At 41.0% G+C, this 11,007-nt stretch overlaps 1 protein-coding gene across 1 annotated transcript in view; it reads right to left on the bottom strand.

Annotated features, from left to right (window-relative positions):
- The window catches only part of GRAMD3 (GRAM domain containing 3), a 44,760-nt gene extending 34,123 nt beyond the window's left edge, over positions 1 to 10,637 (bottom strand). The window contains exon 1 of the mRNA XM_009893803.1: positions 10,513 to 10,637. Coding sequence (XP_009892105.1) covers positions 10,513 to 10,637 — 125 coding nt within the window. The remainder of the gene's footprint in view (positions 1 to 10,512) is intronic.
- Positions 10,638 to 11,007: the final 370 nt, after the last annotated feature.

The following is an 11,007-nucleotide window of genomic DNA, read 5'->3' as shown; positions in this document are numbered from 1 at the left end:
TTTTTTTTTTTTTTTTGGTTCTTTTCTCTGCAGCAGCACCCCAGGCTGGTTCCTCTGGACAGGAAATGAGCTAATGTTGTGCAAAAAGCAGAGCAAGTGGTAGCCTTCCCCTGGCTGTCGCTGGTGGGACACGTCCTACCCGCAGGAAGGTGCAATGGCGGCCTTTTGGCACGAGTCATCTCGCACGGCAGACACAAGCTGTCAACGCGTGTATGAGAAAACGCGTTCGTTAACCTGGTTGATAGCCAAGTCGGTGTTCAGTTTGGTCAACTAATACTTTCACAAAGCAAAGGTGGAGCCTGTGGCTGTAACAGTACAATCGAAGGAAGGCGAGCCTTGGGATGAGAGTTCAAAGTAAAAAGGTCTCTTTTCATGGTTTAATGTGTTAGAATATACAAATGGAATTTAAAATAGAATATGTTAAGTTTTCTTCCTGACTGCCGGACTGTTCACAGGCGGTAAGGGGAGAATATGTTCAGGAGAGTGGTCTCTGTTAGTGGACATTGGGGTAGGAGATAGATACCAATGTGCATTTCAGATTAAAAGACGTATGAAGAAAATCAGTCAACCCTCCCATGGCATTGTTAGGATTGCTTGATACTTACACAGTATTATAAAGGTGCAAGAACTAAGTATTAGCTATTGTTGCAATGTATTCAGGAAATCAGTAAAAGGAAAGAGTTGTTAATGGTGAAAAGGCTCAGGGCTGCCATAGCTGCCTGGCGACACACAGCCTGCTGAAGATGTGAGATTGCTCTATCGTCTTAGCTAGACCAGGTGGGTTTAATTAGCTCCAGTCCAAGCAAATTTAAAGACTGTGTGCCAAGCTGCATAGAAAGGAAGACATTTTAAATGGCTGTAAGACACCATTAACTAATGTTTATGCATTATTTAACTTGAAAAACAAGGCGTATGTGGAAAACACATGAGATGTAATTTACAAGAAAGGTTATTCAGACCTGTTAGATCCTGTACCTGTGAAACTTTGATTGCTGCCTTACGATCCCCTGTGGAGTACCTGAGCAAGTTTGGCACTGCATTGAGGAGCCACTCCCATCCCCTAATGCCAGACACAATTTGTGGCTATATAGTGGCAGATCATTTATCCAAGAGTAAACAGAACAGGCTCCATTTCAGCTGTCTGGGCTGTGAGCAGAGCTGGAACTGAAAGAGCCAGGAAAGGCAGGGTTGGCATCCTGCGTCTGCTTGAACCCAGGACTCCTTGCTGGGGTGCAGCAACCAGTGTGAGATTTTGGGTTCTCTGGGAATTGTTCTTATCCAGTGGCCACTACTAAGGCATGCATAGTATGGAGTCAGTAGGAAAAGTGACTGCCTCCCTTTCATCTCGTTTTTGGAGGCCTTTCATTGCACTAGAAAGGTATCAGTTGCTATTTTCGTCCTAATTTGGAGGCTGAAGGCAGACTTGTGGTTAAATAACTTGTCTAGCTCTACCCACTCCAGCAGAACAATGCTGGTTTACAGTTGGTGAGAATCTGACTTTTAGATATTTGAGCAAATAAAATCAGCTGCCTTTTGAGTGCTTAGATTTTCAGTCTCTGGCAGGTTTAGCTACAGGAGATAAATGTTACTGCTGACTGTTTGTTCATGCATCTCCAGAGGTTCCTGCCTCTACCACAGTGGTGCAAAAACTGGAAAGGAGCTGTTTGGTCCCTGGAGTTCAGTCTCTGTTTTATTTTTGTCTGGCTCCATTCTCCCATTCTCAAGGTATGCAAAGCGCTTTGTTTTAATTAGTCCAAGTATTTACTGTAGAAGAAACTTACATTCAAATAAATTGATGCCTGCAGCCTAGACCCTAAAAATGAATCCTTACTAAATACTTTGTTCCACATCATGGTATCTTAAATCTTGTCAGAGACTTGGTTCTGGCAAATTTTCAACACATGCCTCCGTAGTGCATTTTGTTATTACCTGTCAATGACAGTTGAAGTAATAAGCAATGGCTATAGCTCATGGGTTTTGGAGGATTTGAAAAAGAAACTCTGTAGCCAAGCTTTGTCAAAGTGTGCTTGGTGCAGGAACTGCAGAGCAAGAGGACACACTCGAGAGTGATCAAAGTCCTGAATGTCAGGATTCTCAGTAATATGTAGTGAGGAGTGCCTTATATTAAACAATCAAATGTGCAGCTGCTCGTGTAGGTGGAATATACTTGAAAACCTTATACTTTTATTTTGATATGCTGTGGCAAGTCTGAAATATGCAAAGAAGAGCACAAAGGACCTTTTATAATTATACAGTTATAATTGCTTATGTGTACAGATACAGTAAAGCAAGTATGTGAAGACCAAACTGTCACCAACAGAGACCCATTGTTGTGTGAAAATCTCGACTTTTTCTCTAATTGCTGAACTGCAGATTGGGGAGAGAAAGAGAAATTAGTGTACCATAAAATTACTGATTACTGTTTAATGCCTGCAGTACTGGTGATGCCACGTAGGCAAAAGTTGACATGTTCCTGCTCTGAAGAGACTACATGAAGCCTCAGAGGGTTGAGGGTTTTCTGTAATCAGGACGGTCAGCATTATGTATAACACAGCAAAAGATTTAAAACTAAAGATGAAATAATAGGAAAAACTCTCATTGTAAAAAAAGATTTAAGATACATGTGAAATCACGGAAAAGCAGAATGGTGAGAGTCTCACCAAGTCATGAAGTTCATTCCCTATACCAAGGCAAGGCCTGTGTCATTCCTGACAAGACACAGAATCATAGAATAGTTTAGGTTGGAAGGGATCTTGAAGATCACCTAGTTCCAACCCCCTGCCATCATGGGCAGGGACACTTCCCACTAGACCAGGTTGCTCAAAGCCCCATCCAGCCTGGTCTTGAACACCTCCAGGGATGTGGCCCTGTCCTGGTTGCTGCAGGGATGGGGTTAATCTCCCCAGGAGCCGGCAGGGGGCAGGTATTCCATACCACATGACCCATGCCCGGGCTATAAGAGGCGCTAGCCGGGGCGAGGAGAGCAGTCGGGACTTGGGGTTGGGCTGCGGTGGTGCGGGTCCTATTGGTGCGCTTCGCGGCGGTACTGTAATCGCGTTTTCGTCTTTCCTTGTGCTGTTCTGTTAAATTGCATTCTTTTAACCCACGAGTTTCGCCCTGACGATTTCTTTTTCCACGGCTGTGGGAGTTGTGCGAGCGGCTGCGTGGTTCTTTGATGCTGGCTGAGGCCAAACCACGACAGGCCCCCACAACTTCTTTGGGCAATCTGTTCCAGTGTCTCACCACCCTCAGAATGAAAAACTTCTTCCTAACATTTAATCTAAATCTACCCTCTTCACATTTGAAGCCATTCCCCCTTGTCCTATCACTACATGCCCTTGTAAAAAGTCCCTCTCCAGCTTTCTTGTAGGCCCCCTTTAAGTACTGGAAGCCCATTATAAGGCCTCCCTGAAGTTTTCTCTTCTCCAGGCTGAACAACGCCAACTCTCTCAGCCTGTCCTCATAGGAGAGGTGTTCCAGGCCCCTGATCATCTTTGTGGCCCTCCTCTGGACCCACTCCAACAGATCCATGTCCTTCCTGTGCTGAGAACTCCAAAGCTGGACACAGTAGTCCAGTTAGGTTCTCACAAGAGTGGAGTAGAGGGGCAGAATCGCCTCCCTTGCCCTGCTGGCCACGCTGGTTTTGATGCAGCCCAAGATGCTGTTGACTTTCTGGGCTGAAAGCATATATTGCTGGATCATGTTGATCTTCTCATCCACCAACACCCCCAAGTCTCTCTCCTCAGGGCTGCTCTCAATCCATTCTCCACCCAGTCTGTATCTATGCTTGGGGTTTCCTTGTCCCAGGTCTGTCGGTCCCATCTGGGGTGCCCCACCTCCCCAGTGGCCAATTTGGCCTAAAATCCAATAACCTTGTTGAACTTCATTAGGTTTGCACAGGCCCACCTCTCAAGCCTTTTAAAGTCCCTCTGGATGGCATCCCTTCCCTCCAGCGTGTTGACTGCACCACACAGCTTCATGTTCTTGGCAGACTTGCTGAGGGTGCACTCAATCCCACTGTCCATGTAGCCAACAAAGATGTTGGACAGCACCAGTCCCAGTACCAGGTGGCCCTGAGGAGCTCCACTCATCACTGGTCTAAGTTGTTCTTAAAAGTCAGCAGTGTATCGAGGCAATCAATTCCAGTGTCCAGAGGAAGTCCTCTTTATTCTCTACTCTAATCCTCCTTGCTGAAATTTAAAGCCATTGCTTCTTAATTAACTCAATATGAAGAACAGTGAAAAACTGTCTCCCATTTCCCCCCATTTTCTTCTTCTCTTTAGCCTCAGATAAAAGGTATAAATTGTGTTTTCTGGACTTCTATTTTTTCCTATGAACTATCTCTAATAGGTTCGTATCTTTTCTGAAGTGCAGTGCCCCAAGTTGGACACCAGAAGCCTTACAAAGACTGAATAGAGGCGACATTACAAGATTACTTTATCTGTCCTATACACACTACCATTGTTTATATTTCATAGTGAAGTGTTTACATGTTTCACAGCAGCGTGAGGCTGGCTGAGGTTTAATTGTTGAACCACTGTGACCTGGCAAAGCTTTTATAAAGGACAACTGAGATGTTGTTCTCCTCTAGTACATTAGCAGCTGATTGTTAGATTTGACTAAGTATGACCTTCTACATATCCTTCTTGAATTTCACTCTTGTTTTTTTCAGACTGTTTCTTCAATTTATCAGAATAATTATCAATCTTGTCTTGAATGACATGAAGAAAGGAAGAGTAAAGGAGCCCAATGAGACGCACTAGAAAGGTCAGTATAAAAAGCAATAGGACTGCTATCCATGGTTAGAGATTCTTGGATACAATATTGCCGATGAATGATAAAAAAATCAATCTAGCTGGAAATAAACAGAGTTAGAGACTGTCTTAATCAACAGTACTTGCATATCTTGGGGTTTTATTTCAGTACAGTCATCATGGCTGTTCACAAAGTATTTCTCAGCTTATACAGTGAGTATCAGCATGCCTAAATGTGAGGGAAATTTTTGAGAAGGAATAAAGCAGAAAAGAAGTACAGTGATTTCTGGCATTCTGTATACTTTGAGCACATTTCTCCTCAGTACAGAATTCTTCTGTACTTCTTTGCAGGTGTGAGAAGGTACAAAGAGATACAGCCTTAACAGCACCTGAATACAAGTAGTTTGGATTATAGGTCATTATATGTCTTGTCGTTAGTTTTCTATATGGTATTCTGCATTGGCAGGATTCTGTGAAAGCTACTCAAATACCTCGGAAGCCATTACGTGATGAAAGACCCTCTAAGTCAGTCCTTATATTACTCTGTTGAAATGTAATAGGAAAGCAGACTTATTTTAGATAATACCATAAAAATAGGAGCTGTGATAGTATGAGACAAACAAACTAATAGACATTTGGGAAGATTTTGAAACTGAAAAATTTTGATTTCTAGAATATATGCAAGTCAGCCACAAGCCAGACTTAAATGGCTTACAGCTTGGGAGGTGCAGACTAGAAAAGACAAATAAAAATGCACTAAAAGAGGGCTGCAGCATTGGAAGAGGTTGCCCAGAGAGGCTGTAGACTGTCTTTGGAGGCTACAAGGCCCAGCTAGACAAAGCCATACCTGATCTGGTGTCGGGGATACTTCTGCCTCCAGCAAGAATGTTCAGAAACATCTGCAAGTTACTCAGCATACATGAAGTATGCTGAAAATAAATGGAGTAAACCAAGGTCCTAAATAGTCTGTAGAAGATAGGTAGGGCCATAACACAGTGAGTGGTGCAATTCTGTAAGGAAAAATGTTGAGAAGCAGTTTTGGCTAATTGATACCTGTACATTGCCTGGATTAAGAGTTTAACAATTTATTTGTTTTTAAAAGTGCGAGATTGCTTCATAGAAACCTATATCAGGTGATTGCTTTCTTCTGAGCAGTTCGCTAGAAGTCTTATCTGCCTGTCTGTTCCTGTTTTCTGTTTAAAGGAGCCTGGATTCTATTTGTTGAACTCCCCTTTCAACAGGGAAGTGCATTTGAAGTAAGGTGTGCTGAAAGCTAGTTAGAACATTTTTCACCACAAATGGTGAGGCCTGCTGAGGCTCTTCATTGTGGCTAAATACTGAAGCAATTGAATGAAGTAGACTTCACTACAATTAGGTACTGTAGCAACCAGCAGGAAAAAGGAGAGAAATTCTCACACAAAATTGCTGGGGTATTAGTAACGTGGTGTCAGCCTCCCTCATAGAGAATGTGTAAGACGTTGTATATGTGCTCCATCAGCACATTTACTGCCATTTTGATACCAGTGGCCTTCACACAACTTAATGTGTACAGCCACAGAAGACACATTGAACACTGTGCATCTTACTGATGTGTCTTACTGTGTGTTATACTGATCAAAAGAACAGTATGGGAAGGAGGGTTAATGGCAAAACACAGATCAACTGGTGAAGTAAAGGAATATTCATGTCTCCAAATTGTTCATGGCAACTTCCTTATATTCTGAAAAGAGCAACCTCATGACATGTGATAGTTCAGTTCTGCTACCTAAGAGATGGCACTCAGCCAGTTGGTACTTTGCTGAAAAACACAGCTCAGTGTCTCCTCTTAGTTCATGAGGAAAAAAAGCAGTCACGGCATATTTCCCAAGCAATATATTGCCCTGGATGCCTCATGGATGGCACTGTTAGGATACTGTGATGCCTAGATCTTGTCATATTAGTCAGCTAGGCAGGAAAAGATAAATACAAATATTGCTTGTTCTGCCCTTAGCTTGGTTTGTCATCCTCTGCTTATAAATGTCCAAAGGAAATCCTGGGTGACATCCAAGTACGACATGTCTGTATACAGAATACATGGACAAAAATTTCCATCCAGGTGCACCAGTATGTTTAAGACATCAAACAGATTGCATGTGTCTAGTGTATAATGTGCACGCATGTTTGTAATTATTGCACCTGCATATCATAAAGGAATGCAAATGGATACCTCTTTGAACCAGATATGAATGCGTGAATGCAAACACTTATGTCTAAATACAGTGATCATTTTGTTGAGAGAAACCTTTAGTTATCTGGCAGTCTCTGAAGGGCAGCAGTACAGTATGTTAAGCATATAAGAAACTGAAAGTTAGCACAGCTTCTTTGAGAATAAATGGAATCTTCAACAAGAAAAAGGAGTGCCAGTACTTTCCAGGAGCTTAGGAAAGGATTGTTCTTACTCTGAGGAGAGGAAGGTTAAAGTGAGGGACACAAGATAATGTGAAGGAATGAATCACGCTATCAGTTCTCTCACAGTCTTTACATCAGATGGGGTTGTGAATAATAACCTATTCTACTGAGCTGGATAGATTCACTGGTTTGTCTCATTTAGAACTAGATGCTATATTACTCTGGGGGAAAAAAAAAAAAGTACATTGCAAGGCCACATAGGGGGAATGCCAAATCCCAGGTGCAAGCCATTAAGTAATAAAGTGGTTGCCAGTGTTTCAGGTGCTCCTAACTGAGCTATAAAGACAACACAACTTATAGAAGATGGTAGGTATGTGCTTATGTCTTTAACGTGACTTCTTGGATTAGTTTGAGCTAATCCTCAGCCCTACAGCAGTGTATTGGATGTTTCTGAGGGGTATAATTTCAATGCAGAAGGAAATATCCGTAAAAAAAGTTCACATTCCCATCCAAAAATCTTCAGAGAGAAAACCTGAATGTATGGATCCTTTCTTGTGTCCAAACAAAAACCCAACTGCAACAAAACAGTTTTTACAGTTTATTACAAGTTGTTGCACACTTTTTCTGTTATTCTGCTGTGTGTAAAAGATATTAAAGTATTAATACCAGATCAAAGATAGAAAACACAATGTATTTAATTGATTTACACATTGCAATGCACCAATTGAGCTGTCGAGACAGGATTAGAGTTGAGGACCCTTTTGACTCCCATTTCCATGACTTTGCATTTAGAAAACATACCTCTCCATACTGTATTTTTTCCTGTTTGTTTTTTTTTTTTATTTATAATTTCTATCTAATATTAATGTTCTTGGCAAATGCTGAATCTGTGCTTTTTTTTTTTTTTTTTTTTACAAGCATTTGATATACAAACTGCATTTCTTTATTGTGAGAGTTCATGTTAACATATGTAGCAGTATGATATTCACAGAGATGGTGGTCAGTAGTCCTGATCTAAATTGCTTAAAAATCTCATTCTCTTGTGTTCAGTATATTTTTTTTTTGGGTCTTTCTGAAGATTGGCCAAAACCAGAAGGCTCGAGATTTTTCTACAGTTAAGGAGATCTTGATGCAGGGTATTGACTGATATATAGGGATGGCCTTCACAGGAGACATCGTGATCCCTATTGGTTTTGCCAATATTTTGATCTGGACTACTGCAAAATGTTTTGTTCTAGTGGTAGAACAACTGCATACATTCATGCTGATAAAATGCTGCATACATATGTGGCCAATACTTTTATCAATACAAATCTCTGATCTATTATGCATGGCTGACACCTCAGCTACAGCACCAGAGTCTTAATTTGCTTCTGATATCAGTTCCGCTCTGTGTCAGGAATAACATGCTGCCATGGTGATAAACTATGAGCTCCCCTGTCTGAAATGTTAATCAGCCCCTGGATTCTGGCAAATTTGTGCTCATCCACATGGTGCCAATTACAGTGACGTGAAAGCAGAGGTATATAAAAACTTGGGAGGCATATAATCAGTTTTTGTCCTCAGGCATGAATAATTGGGATGAACAAATGCAATCATTAATGTAGTAAATTTTCTCTGTGGACACATCTTTGTATGTGGGAAATATGCTCTATGTAAATAGGACTGTATTGAAAATAGTACCTAAAAATGCAGAGTTTGCATTTCTTTTTACCAAAAGCATTTTCCTTGATTTTTCATGTAGCTCAACATGGGTAAGTGTATCATGACTGCGACAAACACATCAAAAGCAAATTTGGTGAGAGCTCAGCCCAGCTACTATCTCACTGGATGCAATTATGCATTCTTCTTATTAGATTGTCTAGTATTTGCAGCGTGCTATTCCATCTTTGCTATTGATAGAGGTATAGATTCACAGCAGGGTTTTATGATCTTATTATCCTTCTTACTGAAACAGCAATTGAGCAAACTGGATTTCCAGAAGGCCTGGCCCTGCTGCTCGCTACTTGGCAGGCGGGTTGATTGTTGCGAAATCTGAGGCAAAGGACTCTGTTCTTTGTAAGGGCTGATCACGTTGCTGTCAGAGCATATATGGTAGCTTTTTGTGTACTGGTTATCTAGTGGTAAATAAAAAAGTAGGTAAATCTGTCTGCCCAGTGTTCTGGGCTGGTCAGAGAAAAGAGGGCAAACTTTCTATTGCCCAAATTAGAAGTGGTTAAACATCACCTGCTTGTGTTGAACCCTCCATACGCCACTGTATCTACTCATGTCTCATGCCTAATCGGAAAATGAGATCAAGAGAGGCATACAAAAACACATGTGGGTGTTGTTTTAAAAAACAGGCTCTAAGTGATTAGTTCTAGGTAGGAGTCTTTGAGGACTTTAATTAAAATTTTAAATTTCTGATTACTTGTTCTCTGTTCAAACCGTTGGACATTATCTCCCTTACACTTGAGTAGGAAGAAAGGACATTATGCAGATATAATATTAAAAAGCCTTAATAACATTTCAAAAGAGGAAAAATGAAGCCAGCAGACTTATTTATACTTGTGATCCACTTAGTGATATGAGCCGTAACCCCATATAAAGAATTTGTGCACATCTCCTGCAGTAGATGGGGAAGGATGAATGGTAAGTGCCACTAACCCTCTGACACTGCTTTCCCTCATTTATCTATGCTGTCTAAAATGTGCATGATTTATGCAGAACTCTTCATTACAATGAATTCCACCTCAATGTGAGTCCGCAATCCCCAAGTCCACCCTTCCAAAGTAAGAAAACAGACTTCCCCTTAAAATTGTTTGCAGTTTTTCTATCGGCAAACCTTTTAGCAGTGTTCATTCGTGCAAGCTTTCAGTTTCCATGAATACACCTTATAATTATGGTAGCATTTCTCTTGAAACATAACTTAATAAGCATTGTAAAGTTTCATATAGGCCAAAACACGCAGGAAAATATTTTGTTGAACTCCCTGTTATAACAAAACTTAAATTTGTTTTGTACAGAGATTCACTCAAGTATCATAGATAGTATTGGATGACCTCGCAGAGGTCATTTTAAGACTTGAGTTTATTAGTGTACAGTGCTGTACACACTCAAAGCCCTACTTCAGTGTAGTAGATATGGAAAGAGAGAATAACACCCGCCTGTCCTCCCTTACATATTTCATCTGTACAGTTGTGCTTCCCTTCCCAGTGCAATCAGTTACATGAGTGGAATTACCATCTCTACACGCATTGCCTTCTCATATTAAGCTTCCTCATCAGGGTATTTTCACTGGTGTATTTGTCCCAGTGCTCTCCTGTGTTGCTGCCCTGTTCCCCACCCTGCATCAAGTACATACAGAACACTCAAACACATCAGGATTTACCTTATAAATACTGATCCAAAACTCTCTGTAGGGCTGACTGGTGTGTCGTTACTTGATTTTCGGAAGCTGTTCTCCCTTTCAGAATGAAAAACAGAGTCCTCCAAGGAATTCCCTTTTCTCATCATTTTACTGGAGTTAACTGTAGAGTTAGGTAAGTTCAGTTTTAGAGTGATCCTTCAAACGCGCAGCCTTTCACTGCTGTAGGAAGTGCAGTCCTGGTGTGACTCCACCTCAGGCTGGCTTTTAAAATCAGTTAATGAGTAACATACTGATGTGACATCATAAGGAGGTTTTCCTTTTTATCTGCAGCACTTCATAGATTTACTTGGAAACAAAACTCATCAAATATAGGTGCACTGTGTCTTTGGAATGTCATTATTAGTAGCAATAACTTGTTTTGATGAATTAAGAAGAAAAAGGAATGTAAAACAACAACTCTAATTGAAATGATGATTCACTGACAGGTTTGTACGAAAGACTGTAACATGGTCTGTT

The sequence above is a fragment of the Charadrius vociferus genome, unplaced genomic scaffold, assembly GCF_000708025.1.
Source record: "Charadrius vociferus isolate BGI_N301 unplaced genomic scaffold, ASM70802v2 scaffold158, whole genome shotgun sequence".
Lineage (NCBI taxonomy): Eukaryota > Metazoa > Chordata > Aves > Charadriiformes > Charadriidae > Charadrius > Charadrius vociferus.
The sequence above is the reverse complement of the archived record's forward strand: the minus strand, read 5'-3'. Positions and strand labels throughout refer to the sequence as shown.